This window comes from Pelecanus crispus, chromosome W (genome assembly GCF_030463565.1).
Source record: "Pelecanus crispus isolate bPelCri1 chromosome W, bPelCri1.pri, whole genome shotgun sequence".
Lineage (NCBI taxonomy): Eukaryota > Metazoa > Chordata > Aves > Pelecaniformes > Pelecanidae > Pelecanus > Pelecanus crispus.
In genome coordinates, this window is record NC_134675.1 from 2294679 (window position 1) to 2313710 (window position 19032).

Consider the following 19032-nt stretch of genomic DNA (forward strand, 5'->3'; position numbering starts at 1 on the left):
TAACATTGGTCTTAAACATCTGCCTTTTTGGGGCTCAGTTCTTAGCTCAATACTGGAATTATCTCATTGGCAGACCTTGTCAGAGATTAACTACTGAATTTCTACTAAAGAAAATGCATTGGTATTACAACTTCACAGTTTATTTCAAATATATTTAGTTCTTGGAACAGAAAAAGATACAGCAGTAGTAAGAAACATTACAACTACTACTTTCATGCTATCTGGCACAGAAGTCAGTTCTGCCAGACTTAAGAGATGAACATGAGTTTCTGTCTGTCTTCAGCAATACCCAGTGATTCAGAAGTGATTTTACTATCTCAGAGGACAGTTTCTATCCTTGTGGACCAGGATAAAGTAGAGTATTTATAACTGAGAGTGCACAAGCAGCTCCTTACAGCAATAACTTTTTTATTTAAGGACTGTCGTGGTTTAGCCCCAGCCAGCAACTAAGCACCACGCAGGCTCGCTCACTCCCCCAACCCCGATGGGATGGGGGAGAGAATCGGAGGAGTAAGAGTGAGAAACACTCCTGGGGTGAGATAAGAACAGTTTAATAATTGAAATAAAGTAAAATAGTAATCATAATAATAACAATATAATAATGATAATAACAATAATAATATCCAAAGCAAGTGATGCACAATGCAATTGCTCACCACCCGCCAACCGATACCCAGACAGTTCCCGAACAGCGATCGCTGCTCCCCAGCCAACCCCCCCAGTTTCTATACTGCCCATGACGCCGTATGGTATGGAATAGCCCTTGGGGCAGTTGGGATCAACTCTTCTGGCTGTGCCCCCTCCCAGCTTCTTGTGCCCCTGGCAGAGCATGGGAAGCTGAAAAGTCCTTGACTGGCATAAGCAGTACTGAGCAACAACTAAACCATCAGTGTGTTATCAGCATTCTTCTCATCCTAAATCCAAACCACAGCACTGTGCCTGCTACTAGGAAGAAAATTAACTCTATCCCAGCCGAAACCAGGACAAGTACAGAGAAACATTCTAGTCATTCTACTGGAAGGTAAGGTTAACAGAAAATTCATAGAATGGTTTGGGTTGGAAGGGACCCTTAAAGGTCATCTAGTCCAACCCCCCTGCAGTGAGCAGGGACATCTTCAACTAGATCAGGTTGCTCAGAACCCTGTCCAGCCTGACCTTGAATGTTTCCAGGGATGGGGCATCTACCACCTCTCTCGGCAACCTGTGCCAGTGTTTCACCACCCTCACATTAAATTTCTTATATATTCTTATATATATATTTCTTCCTTATATCCAGTCTGAATCTACCTTCTTTTAGTTTAAAACCATTACCCCTTGTCCTATCGCTACAGGCCCTACTAAAAAGTCTGTCCCCATCTTTCCTACAGGCCCCCTTTAAGTACTGGAAGGTCGCAATAAGGTCTCCTCGCAGCCTTCTCTTCTCCAAGCTGAACAACCCCAACTCTCTCAGCCTGGCCTCATAGGAGAGGGGCTCCAGCCCCCTGATCATCTTCGTGGCCCTCCTCTGGACCCACTCCAACAGGTCCATGTCCTTCTTGTGCTGAGGGCCCCAGAGCTGGACGCAGGGCTCCAGGTGGGGTCTCAGCAGAGTAGAGTATAGGGACAGAATCACCTCCCTTGACCTGCTGGCCACGCTTCTTTTGATGCAGCCCAGGATACGGTTGGCTTTCTGGGCTGCGAGCGCACATTGTTGGCTCATGTCCAGCTTTTCGTCCACCAGTACCCCCAAGTCTTTCTCTGCAGGACTGCTCTCAATCCCTTCATCCCCCAGCCTGCACTGATACCAGGGACTGCCCCCACCCAGGTGCAGGACCTTGCACTTGGCCTTGTTGAACCTCATGATTTTCACATGGGCCCACTTCTCCAGCTTGTCCAGGTCCCTCTGCATGGCATCCCATCCCTCAGGCGTGTCAACGGCACCACTCAGCTTGGTGTCATCTGTAAATTTGCTGAGGGTGCACTCAATCCCACTATGTTGTTGATGAAGATATTAAACAGTACTGGTCCCAATATGGACCCCTGAGGGACACCACTCATCACTGATCTCCATCCAGACATTGAGCCATTGACCACTACCCTCTGGATGCGACCATCCAGCCAAATACTTATCCACCAAATAATCCATCCATCAAATCCATCTCTCTCCAATTTAGAGAGAAGGATGTTGTGGGGGACTGTGTTGAAGGCCTTACAGAAGTCCAGATAGATGACATCCGTAGCTCTTTCCTTGTCCACTGATGCAGTCACTCCATCATAGAAGGCCACTAGGTTGGTCAGGCAAGACTTGCCCTTGGTGAAACCATGCTGGCTGGCTCGAATCACCTCCCTGTCCTCCATGTGCCTTAACATAGCTTCTAGGAGGATCTGTTCCATGATCTTCCCAGGCACAGAGGTGAGGCTGACAGGTCGGTAGTTTGGAGGGTCCTCCTTTCTACCCTTTTTAAAAATGGGTGCAATGTTTCCCTTTTTCCAGTTGCTGGAGTGACTGACTACCATGACTTTTCCAATATCATGGAGAGTGGTTTGGCAACTACATTAGCCAATTCCCTCAGGACTCTGGGATGCATCTCATCAGGCCCCATAGGCTTATGTATGTTCAGGTTCCTCAAGTGGTCTCGAACCTGATCATCTTCTCTTACAGTGGGAGGGACCTTGCTTCCCCAGTCCCTGCTTTGAGTTCCATCCACTCTAGAGGTGTGGGAAGAGAGATTGCCAGTGATGACTGAAGCAAAAAAGTCGTTGAGTACCTCAGCCTTCTCCTCATCCATTGATACCAGTTTGCCAGTCGTGTTCATCCAGGGGGCACGCTTTCTTTGACCTTCCTTTTCTGGCTGAAATGCCTGTAGAAGCCCTTCTTATTATTCTTTGCATCCCTTGCCAAGTTCAGCTCCAACTGCGCCTTGGCCTTCCTGACCCCATCCCTATGCAACTGGGCAGCGTCCCTGTACTCTTCCCAGGATACCTGTCCCTACTTCCACTGCCTGCGCATTTCCTTCTTGCCCTTTAGTTTGACCAGCAGCTCTTGACTCAGCCGTGCTGGTCTCTTGCCTTCCTTTCCTGATTTCTTACACTTGGGGACCGAGAGCTCTTGCGCTCTCTGGAAAGCATCCTTCAAGATCTGCCAGTTCTGTTCTGTTCCTTTGTCCCTGAGGGCAGTTTCCCAGGGGGCCCTACTGACTAACTCCTTGAACAGCTGGAAGTTTGTTTTCCTAAAATTCAGGGTCCTGACTTTACTCTTTGCCTGACCCATATCCCTCAGGACTGCAAACTCCACCAGTGCATGATCACTGCAGCCCAGGCTGCCTCCAGTCTTGACATCAGCGATGAGCTCACTTGCATTGGTGACCATCAGGTCCAGTATCACATCCCCTCTGGTAGGGCTGTCTATTACCTGGCTTAAGAAGTTATCCTCGATGCACTCCAGGAATCTCCTGGATTGCCTGCAGCTCGCCGTGTTACTTTTCCAGCCGATGTCAGGGTGACTGAAGTCCCCCAGCAGGATGAGAGCCTGCAAGCGTGATGCCTCCTGTAGCTGGAGTAAGGCGGCTTCATCAATAGACTCCCCTTAATTGGGCGGCCTCTGATTCTTACCCATAAGCTTTCAGCCTGCTCGTGGCTATTCTTCAGAGACAGCTCTTCACAGTCTATCCATTTCTTGACGCAGAGGGCAACCCTCTGCCCCTCCTTCCTCGCCTGTCCCTTCTGAACAGCTTGCAGCCATTGATAGCAGTGCTCTAGTCATGGGATTCGTCCCACCAAGTTTCAGTAACGGCAACTAGGTCATAGCCTTCTTGCAGCACGGTGGCTTCCAACTCCTCCTGTTTGTTGCCCATGCTGTGTGCATTGGTGTAGAGGCACTTCAGCTGGGCTGTCAGCCAGGTCACCTTCTTAGAGGAACACCCCTTAATTCCTTTGAGGTATTTCGCCGGTGTTCCCCTGTTTGCTCCTATTACCTCAGGAGCCCTTGGCTCATTTCCGTAAGACTTCAAGTGTGCTGCAGTGTACCCAGCACGTCTCAGAGCAACAGGCTGAGGGCCCTCGCTAGTATCCCGTCCCTCTAACCTTGGTGTGTTGTCCCATGGTTTGTCATGGGCAAGCCTGATGCTGTCCCCTTCCCCCTTCAAGTCTAGTTTAAAGCTCTGTCAACCAGCCCCGCTAGCTTGTGAGCAAAGACCCTCTTCCCCCTTTGAGAAAGATGAATCCCATCTGATGCCAGCAGGCCTGGTGCCATGTAGGCCATCCCATTATCAAAAACCTCCAAATTCTGGTGGTGACACCAGCCACAAAGCCATGTGTCAATAGACTGGGTCCGTCTGTTTCTTCCAATATCACTGCCCGCAACTAGAAGGATAGAAGAGAAGATTACTTGGGCTCCGGATTCCCTTACCAACCATCCCAAGGCCCTGAAGTCTCTTTTGATTGCCCTTGGACTACATGTTGCAGCTTCATCGTCACTCACATGGAAGAGCAATAATGGGCAATAGTCCAAGGGCCATACCAGGCTAGGAAGTTTCCTAGTGATGTCCTTAACCCGGACCCCAGGGAGGCAGCAGACTTCCCTAAGAGGAAGGTCTGTCCAGCATATTGGACCCTCTGTTCCCCTCAAAAGGGAGTCACCTGTAACTGTAAGGTGTCTTTTCTTCCTTGTGGAGGTGGTCGTGATACAGGGGGTAGGCCTTTCTGACCTTGGCAACACCTCTGGTGTAGATGGACCATCATCCACATCATCAACTGACCGACCTTCCAGATCCAGAGCCTCATACCTGTTGTATAGAGGCACCTGGGAAGGCAAGGTAGGCAGGGAGGGGTCTCACCTGTCTCCCTGAGTGTAGACTTGCCTCCATTCACTCCTTTCCTTTAAGCTACTGCCTTCAGCCTGGTGGGGGGAGGATACAGGATCCCCTTGATCTTGGGTTTTTTCTGGTGGCTGTTCCTGTTTCTGTTTCAGAGAGGGCAGAGCATGGTTCCACCAGTCTATCTCTTTCTCAGACTCCCTGATGCTCCTTAACCTGTCCACTTCCTCTCATAGCTCTACCACCAGGCTGAGCAGATCATCTACTTGGTCACACCTTACACAGGTGTTCTCACTACTGCCATCAGATACAAGTGAAAGGCTCTGGCATGCCCTGCAGCCTGAGACCTGGGTGGCTGCATGTTTTTGTGGGAGCTCTGTCTGGGTAGCCACATCAGTTCTGGTGAATGCAGAGGACATAGCTTTCTGTTGGGTGGATACCATAGTAAGCTCCTTGTGGGAGGGTGATGACCACTGATTGAAGTGACCTTTTGAGCTGGTAGGGTGATGATGCCCTTCCTGCATGCCCTTCCATGTAAACTGCCATGCAAACTGCCGTGCCATACCCTGGTCGCTAGTGCTCCCTAGGCTGCTTTTTATAGGTGTGGGGGTGGCCACATTTGCCCTGGCAATGCCCAGGCCTCATCAGCATCTCTCATGGCTCCTGGTGGGTCTCTCTGCTGCCCTAGTGTTTCCCTGCCTCAGGAAACCCCCCTGTACACCAAGATCTGCCTTGGCTCCGGAGCAGCTCACCTTGGCTTTGACTGTAAAGAACTGGCAAGATAATAAAGATACTGAAAAAAGATTCTTCAAGATCTTTGCTTCCCCCTTAACTAGTATTTAAATAAGCCCTAAATCAACTTAGTGGAAAAAAATCTTAAAGCAAAATGCCCACGTCAATGCTGAAGGAACTCAAAACACATTTCCCTCAGACAAATCATATTTTCCTCCAAGAGTCACCAGAAACAGAAAACTTCATATTTTTAAATAAAGAGCATTTAATGCATCTACATATCTTAGCACTGTTCCAAGAGGTTAACAAAGCAACTCATTTCAGAATTTGTACGTGTATGCCTCATAAAGCACAACAAAGGATACAAATCCAAATTCCTACCTTCCTTTGATGAATATGAGAAATCTTACTAAGGGGTATTCTTTCTTTTTCTAGTCAATACTGGAAAACAGGGAGACGTCCTAGTTTACTAGAAAAGTCCACATTCTGGTGGAGTTTGAGCTTCCCAAAATTACTCTTTTTTTTTTTTTTGTAATTGCAGTTATGATAACAGGACAAGAATACCATCACTGCAGAAGAGGGTTGAAACAACATCACACACTACCGATACTTACTAGCACAATAAAACTGGCAACATAGGGGTCTATTTCACTACTGTCACAGAGAATCTCAGCCGTAAAAACTGAGTATCAGCAAGCTACAGATGAAAACATGGGACTTCAATAACAATTCTCCCTTCACTCCACTCACCCTTCTCTCTGCCTGCTGCAAGCTACAGAGAGGCATTTGTTCTTTGAGCCAATGCCTTCAATAAGTGACCTTAGATAAGCTTTGCTGTTGTATGAATAGACAGGTGTTTCCATGTTCAGGGTAATGGTTTTAAGTACCTTTCACCTACTTGCCTCTTCAAATTCAACCATGATACAAGTTATTAGAAGATAATGACCACCTGAGAGCTGAAATTGCCTAAGGCTTTGGCAGAGGTCTGCATCATGCAATGTCTATATGACAATAACTTCACAGCTACACCAATACAGTACTTAGTGTGAAGTGATCTAAGAAAGCCTTCTCCTAGTTTAGCTGTGGAAGCAGGTGAGGTTTAAAAAAAGAAAAAAAAAAAAAGGCCACTCATGCCAGAATAAGAGTAAACAATGGGAAATTATATTAGTTTAATAAATATTCAGACTCAACTTAATTTTTATTAGTGTAAACTTCCTTGTATAGAAGAACCCTACTTAGATATACATTCCCTGTCTTAATTAACTACACTTTATCATCCATTAATGTTTGAAAGTGAATCGTAGATAAAGACCACAAGTTGCACTGAGACCAGCCGGGTTAGCTCAGTTGGTTAGAACATGGTGCTAATAACACCAAGTTCACAGGTTCAATCCCTGCTTACTGCAGGGGGGTTGGGCTCGATGATCTCTCAAGGTCCCTTCCAACCTAAAGCATTCTATGATTCTATCTGGCATCTACATTACTGAGATGATTATTTTGCAGTCCCATTTGGGACTGTATGAAAATAGATTTTTGTAATAAGTTTCATTTCAGTAATGTTTTATTGATGGTATTCTCAGGAAACCAAAGTCCTCACTAGGGTACATGACAAAAGAACATGCTTCTTCCCAGGAAGAAGCTGGATTGTCACCCTGTAATGGAGTGCCTCAAAGGGAATGGGATACCTGCAAAATGGAGGGCTTTGAAGCCACAAGGCAACTGGCAAGTGAGGACAAAGCTGATGAAGTTTCATCGCACAAATCCTTGGAGCACATCAGAGTGGTTTCAAATGTAGTTTAGGCTTTTGTTCCTTGTCTGTTCTGCTCTTTGTGGGGAGGGCGAGACATTTGCAAACACACCTTATAAATGACAAGTATTTTTCATAGGAAAAAATATATTCTAAAACAGGCTTAGATCAGCACAGAACACAAACACATACTACCAAAAATGTGAAGGTGATTTTTTTCCTCTACACAATACATTAGGACTTCAGCTAAAATATTGGACACAGTCCACACTGTCCAATTCTTGATGCTACACACTAAAAATCCCATAATAATATGGAGTAGACCAAGTGGCGAATCTGTAAGAGAGCAACAAAAGAATCAGATGTCTAGAAAACATTGACCTATAAAGAAAGGCCAAGTGAACTATGCTAATTTAGCCAAAAGAAGATGACTAATGGGGATAAATGTGTTCTCCATAACAACAGTGGACAGAACAGGGAAGAACAATCACAGGAAGGGAGAATTATAATATATACTTGGAAACACCTTCTAAGGATCAAGACAGCAACACACTAGAACAAGCTCGGGGGGAGTTTATGAAGTGTCCGTCCTTGGAGGTTCTCAGGAACAGGCAAAACAAACATCAGTACAGATTGTTATATGCACTATTGATTGTATCCTCAGACAGAAGGAAGGATGGATGAGACGAAACTCTCCTAAATGGAAAAAACACCATGAAAGTTGGCACCTCGGTATATTTCCACCAGAATCTATAGTTTAAGTCATTTGTCTTTGAAAAACCTTTAAAAGTCTTGTTCATAGAAAAAGGAAACATTCACAGCCTATATAAAGTAACAAACTCAAATGCTACAAAAGCTTTCTATGAGATTAAGCAGCTCTTCAGTCTGTAACTTCAAATAAGAAATATTCTTTGAAAATCACTACTGCTCATTTTACACATGCTATCAGCCTGTGGGGAAAGTAGCTGGAAAACACAGGCTTTTGAGCCAAAAAATATTTGGTGTCAGATAACAGTCAAGAGACATGGGACATTTCACTAGTAACAACATACAAAGATCTAAAAAGTAGTGCCCGGTGCTACAGAGCCAAGAAAAGTGCCATTCTATCTGCAAGCCACTAGAACAGCAATGGTCACAAAAACAAGATGATATAGAAAAGCTCCACTGGCAGCTGACAGAAGCCATTGCTAATTGATTGCTGTAGATCACAAAAACATGGGAGCAGTCAGTCAGTTAAAATAAAAAAAGCTCTCGGGGGGGGGGGGGGGGGGGAAGAAATCTGTGCAAAGAGTAAAACCACATCAAGGAATCAGAAAACTCTGACTTCAGATACAAATAGAGAAAAGATGGATGAATTCACAGAATAGGGTTAACAAGCAGACTTGTATGCTTATGAGATAAAGAGAATATAGATGTGAAGGAGGTAAAAAAGTTTCCTCAGATACATGCACCTGGGCTGGCAGACGGCCAGGGCATCACTGCTGTTTCTGTGCTGCTGCACTAGACAGGCTGGAACTCCAGTGTGAACTCGAGTCAAAGGGACTGTGACCTGTGGATGAGTCCACGTGGGAGCAGGACACCCTGAAACATCTGTGGCTGTGGATAAGTCCACACCAGAGCAGGTACATCTCAAAGCGTCTGTGGCTGTGGTTATGTCTGTGCCACAGCAGGTGTACCTCCGAAGGGACTGTGGCCCAAGGATAAGTCCTCGCTGGAGAAGGTACATCTTGAAGCATCTGTGGCTGTGCATGAGGTCATGCTGGAGTGCCTCAAAGCATGTGGCCATGGATAAGCCCTTGACAGAGCAGGTACACCCCTGGAGGGACTGCAGCCATGGGTAAGGCCACATTGGAGCAGGTCTATCTCTGAAGGCATTGTGGCCCATGGAGAAGGCCATGCTGGAACAGGTGCACCTCAAAGCAACTGTGGCTGTGGATAAGTCTATGCCGCAGCAGGTATACCCCTGGAGAGACTGTGGCTCATAGATAAGGCTCCACTTGGAGCAGGTACACCCCTAAGGGACTGCAGTCTGTGGATAAGTGCAAGCTGGAGCAGGGGCAAGGGGAGGAGTTCATTGCAATGTTAAACCCCATGGTCTGGTCCGAAGTGAGTTTTCTCACTTTTACTCTTTGGATACTCTCCCCCATCCCACGGGGGGAGTGAGCGAGCAGCTGTGTGGTGCTTAGTTGCTGGCTGGGGTTAAACCATGACACACTTCTTAAACTCACAAGTCTATTAACACTGATTGTGAATTATATTTCTTAATATATAAGCTGATTTTAAAAACAGTAAAATTATTTCTAAGGTAATAAATGGTCAAAGCTCATTTTACAACAGAGATATTTAAAACAGAAAACTGCAGTATACTATAGCCAAACTGCCTTAGGGTAATCCTCCCCCTTTTTTTTTACAGAAGTTTCTATTAAATAATCCAATACTTTTAAATTTGAAGCTAACAAAAAGATTTCACTTCCACATCTGACTTCTGGATTTAAAACAATTTCTCATTACAGATGTTGCAAAAGCCAAAGTAGCAGATATGTATCATCAAGTTTGAATAGGCACTTTTTTTTTCTTTAAAAAAAATACTTACACATCCACAAATAGTACATAATCTTTACTGTCTTCTGGAATTCTACAGGAATGTCTACAGAAAAGTCCTGGTAGAAACATGGACCCACTGGGAAATTCTCAGGAAGAGGTGGCCAGTTATTTTTTCTACCTGCAAATCAGAAAAAAAAAAAGAAGAAAAAAAAAGTACTCTATAATAGTTTTAATCTCTGTATACTAGAAAGACATATGCATTAGGACTTGTTCAAATTGTTTTATGCACAAGTTTCACAAGCATATGGATAACTTGGGCTACCAAAACCCAAGAGTTTTATTAGCAATCCTCACACAATACTGAAAATAAACTTCAGAAATAAAATACAATGAAGTGCAGACAGATCAAGGAAAATACAATATTTTAATCTATGTAAAAGACTAAGTAGGCATCTGACAGTTCCTATAAAGTAATGAGAAAAGAGAATTCTTCACAAAACAATTTCTCAGAGTTCCTTGACTTTTAAATGCACATTTCCCTAAGTCCCACCATACTCTCATACTCTGTGGAACACAAAGACTGGGGACTGAAAAGCATTCTCCATTCTCAGAATCCTGATATTTGTAACATCTGGATATCTCTAACACTTTGAACTAGTTCCCAATACTGTTTACAGTCAAAACTTTACCTAAAAGCCCATAAGCCTGAAGAAATGCTGCTATTAAAATGGACGAAACTACTTTTTTGTTACAAGAAAATGCCTACAGCATCAATATATTTTGATACAGTTGTGTGAAAGAGTGAGGACACCACAAAGGACAACACAGTACCAGACACTTGGATTTCCTGTATGATGATCTGCTCACAGACTAGAGTATACATTCTGCTGAACACAACTCATACCAAGCACAGACTCAGAGATTCAACTGAGATAACTACAACAAACCTTTACCACAGCATTTCAAATTCCGGATGCAAGAGATACATTAATCGCCATATTCCTAAAGTGGAGCTGAACTAGAGACTAACCTAAAGGCACCTTGATTTGAAATTCTGACAAGGTTTTGATTGCAATTTCTATCTTCAACCATATCTTTAGTAGCAGTTCATCCGGTAAGAACAGAAAACTTGCAAAGCTTACACACTTGCATTATTTCTTATTTCTTTCCCCACTTAGACAAGACGAAGCTGACAGTTCTGTCCAAACAGGTCCAATGCACTAAGTATCTGTTAAATTTTCTGCCTCTTCCACTGAACATTTTTTATCAAGCCTTTCAGAGCAGGGGATTTACAGAGAGAGCATACAGAAGGTAATCAAGTAATATTCCCATCCATATAAGAAATCCCAAAGTAGATTTTAATATGAAAAATATCTGATAATAATTCAGATCTTCATTCTGCAGTATATGGTGTCCTGGTTTTGGCTGGGATAGAGTTAATTTTCTTCCTAGTAGCTGGCATAGTGCTGTGTTTTGGATTTAGGATGAGAAGAATGCTGATAACACCCTGATGTTTTTAGTTGTTGCTGAGTACTGCTTATGCTAGTCGAGGACTTTTCAGCTTCCCATGCTCTGCCAGGCGCACAAGAAACTGGGAGGGGGCACAGCCAGGACAGCTGACCCAAACTGCCCCAAGGGCTATTCCATACCATATGATGTCATGCTCAGTATATAAACTGGGGGGGGTTGGCCGGGGAGCAGCAATCGCTGCTCGGGAGCTGTCTGGGTATCGGTCAGTGGGTGGTGAGCAATTGCATTGTGCATCACTTGCTTTGGTTATTATTATTATTTTATTGTTACTATTATCATTACTATTTTACTTTCTTCCAATTATTAAACTGTTCTTATCTCAGCCCAGGAGTGTTTCTCACTCTTACTTCTCCGATTCTCTCCCCCATCCCATCGGGGCAGGGGGAGTGAGCGAGCGGCTACATGGTACTTAGTTGCTGGCTGGGACTAAACCACAACATATGGTTATTTCTTTCAGGACTGACAGTTTCAAGACAGAGTCACAGGGAAAAAAAATCAGATATCTTATAATAGTTCAAGTTCTTTTTAAGAATTTTATTTGATGTGCTTTCCCACCCCTGTGGCACCGGTTTCAAAATTTTCAACTAAGATTGAAAAACAGCTTGGTGAGATGGTTTGAGATCAAAAAACAAGTGGCCTTTGTCTAAATACACTTTGAATACTCATGTTCCAAGACTGTATCTTGCTAAGCAAAGAGCTAGCTCAGAGTTATTTCATTCAATACAACAAGTTACCATCTCAAGGCCTATTAACATAACTTCAGTGGCATGCCTACACTATGAATGCAGACACCCCCAAACTAGCTTCGTAAAAGCCCAGAAAGGGATTTTCAGGCATGCCCAAATGAACTAGCTAAAATAGGAAGCAGCACACTTTAATAAGCTCAAGTACAATACTGCACAAGACCTGAGCAGAGAAGACCGAAGGCATCGGGCTGAGCAGACCTACCAGCTTGAAGATCTTTGCACTGTAGACAACTGCATATGACGACAGTGTCCTAGATGTGCAGCCAGCATCTTAAATTGAATGCAAATAGCTAGAGTACTGTTGCAAAAGACCTTGCCCTCCAATCAAAACATCTCTACAGTGTTTCCAAAGAAGTTTGAATAAGTGTGCAAAAGAAAAAAAAAAAAATCAAAAGGAAAATAATATTGTTCTCCTCAGTCACAACATACAATTTCTGATTTGCAGCATCTTTTATGCAGTCATAGAATCGTTTAGGTTGGAAAAGACCTTTAGGATCATCCAGTCCAACCATTAACCTACACTACCAAGTCCACTCTAAACCAATCAAGGGTAGACTAGACTAAACCATGTCCCGAAGTGCCACCTCTGCCCGTTTTCTGAACGCTTCCAGGGATGGGGACTCCACCACCTCTCTGGGCAGCCTGTTCCAATGCTTGACTACCCCTTCCGTGAAGAAATTTTTCCTAATTTCCAACCTAAACCTCCCCTGGCGCAGCTTGAGCCCATTTCCTCTCGTCCTATCGCTAACTACGTGGGAGAACAGCCCAACAGCCACCTCACTACAACCTCCTTTCAGGGAGTTGTAGAGAGCGATAAAGTCTCCCCTCAGCCTCCTCTTCTCCAGACTAAACAACCCCAGTTCCCTTAGCCGCTCCCCATCAGCCCCTCGCTCCAGACCCTTCACCAGCTTTGTTGCCCTTCTCTGGACACGCTCCAGCACCTCAATGTCCTTCTTGTACTGAGGGGCCCAAAACTGGACACAGCATTCCAGGTGCGGCCTCACCAGCGCCGAGTACAGGGGAACAATCACCTCCCTGCTCCTGCTGGCCACACTATTCCTGATACAGGCCAGGATGCTGTTGGCCTTCTTGGCCACCTGGGCACACTGCTGGCTCATGTTCAGCCGGCTGTCAACCAACACCCCCAGGTCCTTTTCAGCCAGGCAGCTTCCCAGCCACTCTTCCCCAAGCCTGTAGCGTTGCATGGGGTTGTTGTGACCCAAGTGCAGGACCTGGCACTTGGCCTTGTTGAACCTCATACAGTTGGCCTCGGCCCATCAGTCCAGCCTGTCCAGGTCCCTCTGCAGGGCCATCCTACCCTCGAGCAGATCGACACTCCCACCCAGCTTGGTGTCATCTGCAAACTTACTGAGGGTGCACTCAATCCCCTCATCCAGATCATTGATAAAGACATTAAACAAGGCTTGCCCCAAAACAGAGCCCTGGGGAACACCACTCGTGACCGGCCGCCAACTGGACTTAACTCCATTTACAACTACTCTCTGGGCTCAGCCACCCAACCAGCTTTTTACCCAGCGAAGAGTACGCCCGTCCAAGCCATGAGCTGCCAGCTTCCCAAGGAGAATATTGTGGGAGACGGTGTCAAAAGCTTTGCTGAAGTCCAGGTAAATGACATCCACAGCCTTTCCATCATCCCCCATGCGGGTCACCAGGTCATAGAAGGAGATCAGGTTGGTCAAGCAGGACCTGCCTTTCATGAACCCATGCTGGCTGGGCCTGATCCCCTGGTTGACCTGCACATGCCTGTTGAGTTCACTCAATATGAACCGCTCCATAATCTTTCCCAGCACCGAAGTCATGCTGACAGGCCTGTAGTTCCCCGGATCCTCCTTCCGGCCCTTCTTGTAGATGGGCGTCACATTGGCAAGCCTCCAGTCATCAGGGACCTCCCCTGTTAACCAGGACTGCTGATAGATGATGGAAAGTGGCTTGGCAAGCTCCTCTGCCAGCTCCCTCAGTACTCTTGGGTGGTTCCCATCTGGCCCCATAGACTTGTGAGCATCCAGGTGGCATAGCAGGTCATTAACTGCTTCCTCCTGGACTACGAGGGCTCCATTCTGCTCCCCATCCCTGTCTTCCAGCTCAGGGGCCTGAATACCCTGGGGATGACTGGTCTGGCTATTAAACACAGAGGCAAAGAAGGCGTTAAGTACCTCAGCCTTTTCCTTGTCCTTGGTGACAATGTTCCCCCCCACATCCAGCAAAGGATGGAGATCCTCCTTGGCTCTCCTTTTATTGCTGATGTACTTATAAAAGCATTTTTTATTATCTTTTACAGCATTGGCCAGATTGAGTTCTAGCTGGGCTTTTGCCTTTCTAATTTCCTCCCTGCATGACCTAACAAGATCCCTGTACTCCTCCTGAGTTGCCCGCCCCTTCTTCCAAAGGTGGTAGACTCTCCTTTTTTCCCCGAGTCCCCGCAAAAGCTCCCTATTCAGCCAGGCCGGTCGTTTTCCCCGCCAGTTGGTCTTATGGCACACAGTCATTTGGTAAAAACCCAATATCCTCTTTAAAGCTTTAAGAGCACTCTCTTCTCTATTCAGCCTTCCTAAAGAATCCTTTAGATTCTTCATGGCCTCTTCAAGCACTTTGATGTGAACAACTGCAACCTAATAACACAGTAAATACCCATTTTAGGAATATCCTGAAACATGCATGGGGTATCAGAGTTATGTTCCCTACAGTATAGATGAACAAAACTGTCCCTGAAGCCTGGAAGAGACAAGTAATCAATCCAGACCATCAACATAAGTTATTGAAATTAGATGAAGAGCAATATATGGAGAAGGAAATGAAAAAACAACCAAAAAAAATCATTATCTGGGAGAGGAGGTACAGAGATTTAATAAAGAGATTGAAAAGAATAAATACTGAGAAAATAAAAATGGTTAAATGTAGAGACAATATCACCATGATTCTTTTCCTTAGAAGAATAGCAATTCCCCATTCCCAGATCCTAGCATATGACTGGCATAAAGTTCCCTGAGAATTCAAATTACTAAGCGATTATGCAATCTGGAATTGTACTGCTGTATATTCCAATTTCCACAGGAGCAAAAAACCCAGCACATGTGGAAATACAATAGTCAGAATTCTAGATACAAGTGAAAAGATCACACAAAGTCAACCTTGCACAGTGTTTTGGGTTTTTTTATTTGTGTTTTTTTTCCTAACTTCAGTCTGAAGTTCTTCCTTTTGAAAAGGAATATTCCCATAGATCTACTTCTAGCAAAGTATCTTCAGTTAAGAGGATGTAAATCTTCGCATTTGTGAAATTGCAGTACAAAAACTGATGGTTTCACACAGCACACTTACAGTTTGTGGCAAAATGATACGGATCTTGACTCTGGGTTCCTAAGTGTCATATGAAAATTTAATAATAGATTAATAACAGAATACGTCTTTCTGCTATTTGCATAGAATATTGTGTCTGTAACACAGCAAAAGATAAGAAAATGTTTCAAAACAGGAAAGTTCTCCTACAGCTATAAATACTGACAGAAGAGAAATCAAAGAGATGTTACTTATGAAGTTACTTTTACTTCTGAAATGGCTCAATTTCTATTCAACAGTATTACTTGGATATTAACCTAGAATAAAAATAGCTGATAGCAGAGAATAACATGTAACATAGGCCACATTTAAAATTTTTGCTGTGAAAATCTGCACAGGCCAGGCCAGTTTTTATTCCCTGTATGCATTGTCCCAAAGGAGATAAATTTTCTTTTCCTGAAGAGATTATAAAACCCCTCTTTGATCTGTTTCACAATGTCACTGTAAAACTGTAAAACTAAAACAGTTTCTAAGAAAAAGTGAAATTTCTGCAATTTAAAAAAGTATTTTTTTCATGCATACCCCCCTGCTGATTGAGACTGTGCATTTCCCTTTCTCTGCGATCTAGTTCAGCTGCTTTTCTTTCCAGTTCTTCTTGACGCTTTAGCAGTTCTGCCTGGGCCAAGGCATGCTCCTGAACAAAACAAGCATCATTAGATATTGATAAAAAAAATACAAACACAAAATAAATATTCCAAGTCTATTTTCCATAATTAAGCATCTCCAGTTATGGATGAAGACTGACGTAATATTACACGAATTCATGCAGTAACTGATTACTTAAAGGCAGTATTAATTTTCATAAATCATCAGGAAAGCAATGCTTATTTATAAAAGACACTATTCCAGAAGTGTATTTATATGATTATAATTGAAAGGAACCTAGTGCCTCAAAGTTATAGACAAACCTTTGCAATTTGTGTGTAAGCAGGTGGTTCTTCTGTTGGTTTCATTATTGCTGGCTGGGTACTGGGTACATTAGACATTTTCACATTTCCTGGAGGAGGCTAAGAAAACAAGAGAATTAAAGGGAAACAATCTCCTATTCTAATAAACATCTTTTCATTAACTCTGTAAGAACTAATCCAGTTGTTTTAAAGGAAGTGTTACTGATAAACTGAAAATCTGATATGCTGCCTGCAATATTTATAACCTTTAGGAAAAAGGAGATAACTATATTCTGTGGTGCAGTGTTCTGCTTGTTTGTTTTTACACTGCACTACTTGCCATAAACACACATGGAATTTTGTGGATCAGTAGAAAGTAAACAGAATTTTAATTTTGTTCAGACATGAATATGAATAAGGACAGTTATTGTTTAAGAGAATTGCAGGACTTAACAGGGATCTATTCATATTCTCAAATATGATGCCATTTATTAGTAATGTCTTCCAGAGCTTTCTACTTAAAGGATTATATCACCTGGTTAACTAGAGAAGCAATGTACCATATTAAATTTTCCAATTCAGGATCCACAATCTATTGCTTAACTATTCCACCAGTACGTACTAAAGTATCTAGTTTCAAGTACTGCTAGCAATTCGGTCACTTGGTTATTACCTATAAGAACACATCTTACAAGAAGCTTTTAGTAGCTCAGGTTTTTACAATTTCATGTTTTGGTTTTTTGTTTTGTTTTTTTCTTAATCCTTTCCTGCTTATTCCTGTTTGCCATCTCCTCTGACTTTCTCCACATCTCTCTATCATACACAATGTTAACTATCAAACCAAGTAAATTACTACTGCCTAGATTAAAGTTCTCAACTGAACGTTACCAAAGCAGACCAGTATAGCCCTACTATGATGTTATTTTATTCTTAAATATGCTTGGGAGAAAACTACAATTCACATCTATCTTTGTGTAGAGCTTGCAACGTGAAAGACTTCCCTGTTCTGTGATCTTTTAAGACAGAGAACCACTTCTTCCTAATAAGACTGAAATCAAGAACAATATGGTGAGAAGCGTGATGTTTTAAATGCAAAAGCACCTTAAAACAAAGTAGGAATCAACTGAATACCACTAACTTGGCAAATTATGACTTGGCCCAGCTTATCTGTATCTTTTCCAACTGTGGTGGGTTGACCCTGGCTGGATGCCAGGTGCCCACCAAGCGACTCTATCACTCCCCCTCCTCAGCTGGACAGGGGAGAGAAAATATAACGAAAGGCTCGTGGGTTGAGATAAGGACAGGGAGATCACTCAGCAATTAGAGTCACAGACAAAACAAACTCAACTTGGGGAAACTAATTTAATTTACTGCCAATCAAAATCAGAGTAGGGTAATGAGAAATAAAACCAAATCTTAAAATACCTTCCCCCCACCCCTCCCTTCTTCCTGGGCTCAACTTCACTCCTGATTTTCTCTACCTCCTCCCCTCCGAGTGGCACAGGGGGATGGGGAATGGGGGTTGTGGTCAGTTCATCACGCGTTGTCTCTGCTGCTCCTTCCTCCTCAGGGGGAGGACTCCTCACACTCTTCCCCTGCTCCAGTGTGGGGTTCCTCCCACGGGAGACAGTCCTCCACGAACTGCTCCAGCGTGGGTCCCCCACGGGGTCACAAGTCCTGCCAGCAAACCTGCTCCAGCGTGGGCTCCTCTCTCTCCATGGGTCCACAGGTCCTGCCAGGAGCCTGCTCCAGCGTGGGCTTCCCATGGGTCACAGCCTCCTTTGGGCACATCCATCTGCTCCGGTGTGGGGTCCTCCGTGGGCTGCAGGTGGATATCTGCTCCACCGTGGACCTCCATGGGCTGCAGGGGGACAGCCTGCCTCACCATGGTCTTCACCATGGGCTGCAGGGGAATCTCTGCTCTGGTGCCTAGAGCACCTCCTCCCCCTCCTTCTTCACTGACCTTGGTGTCTGCAGAGTTGTTCCTCTCACATATTCTCACTCCTCTCTCCCAGCTGCTGTTGCACAGCAGTGTTTTCCCCTTCTTAAATATGTTATCCCAGAGGTGCTACCACCGTTACTGATTGGCTCAGCTTTGGCCAGCAGCGGGTCCGTCTTGCAGCCGGCTGGCATTGGCTCTATAAGACACAGGGGAAGCTTCTGGCATCTTCTCACAGAAGCCACCCCTGTAGCCCCCCTGCTACTAAAACCTTGCCACGGAAACCCAATACACCAACCATCTTTTGAAATGTACAAATGCAATACAGTGAGGAGAAAACATCATGCCTGAGTAAACTCCACCTCTGTGTGTAATACTGCAGCATATCTCAGCAACATCAGCTGATTTTAGCATTTCAAAATTATCTTTCCACCCTATACATCAGCTCCTAACAGAATACTGATATATCAGAGAGGTCTCATTTCTCAGAAATACTCAGTGATTTAAGCTTTTAATCATAAGAAATATTACTCAGTGTTCTAGGATGAAGACAGCCGAAGTTGGTTAAAGACAGTTAATACTGCTATTCCTTATGTCGGAGTGTTCTGCGATAAGGACAAAGGTCTCTTGTACGAGAACTCCTACAAAAACTAGACAACCATCAAGAGTCTTATCATCTGCTTCAAACATAAGATATAAACCCTACACCAGAGTAACAAATAGCTACTGAACAAAAGCGTTATGTATTGTAGGCCAGAGC

The 19032-nt window shown here is 44.1% G+C and overlaps 1 protein-coding gene across 2 annotated transcripts in view; it reads right to left on the minus strand.

The window, feature by feature from the left end:
• Positions 1 to 19032, minus strand: part of LOC142596466 (secretory carrier-associated membrane protein 1-like) — a 58264-nt gene that overhangs the window by 10175 nt on the left and 29057 nt on the right. For both annotated transcript variants that reach the window (XM_075725587.1, XM_075725586.1), the window contains 3 exons: positions 16355 to 16453; positions 15969 to 16080; positions 9866 to 9994 (listed from right to left, as the gene is read on the minus strand). In XM_075725587.1, the coding sequence (XP_075581702.1) occupies positions 9866 to 9994; positions 15969 to 16080; positions 16355 to 16453 (340 nt within the window). The remainder of the gene's footprint in view (positions 1 to 9865; positions 9995 to 15968; positions 16081 to 16354; positions 16454 to 19032) is intronic.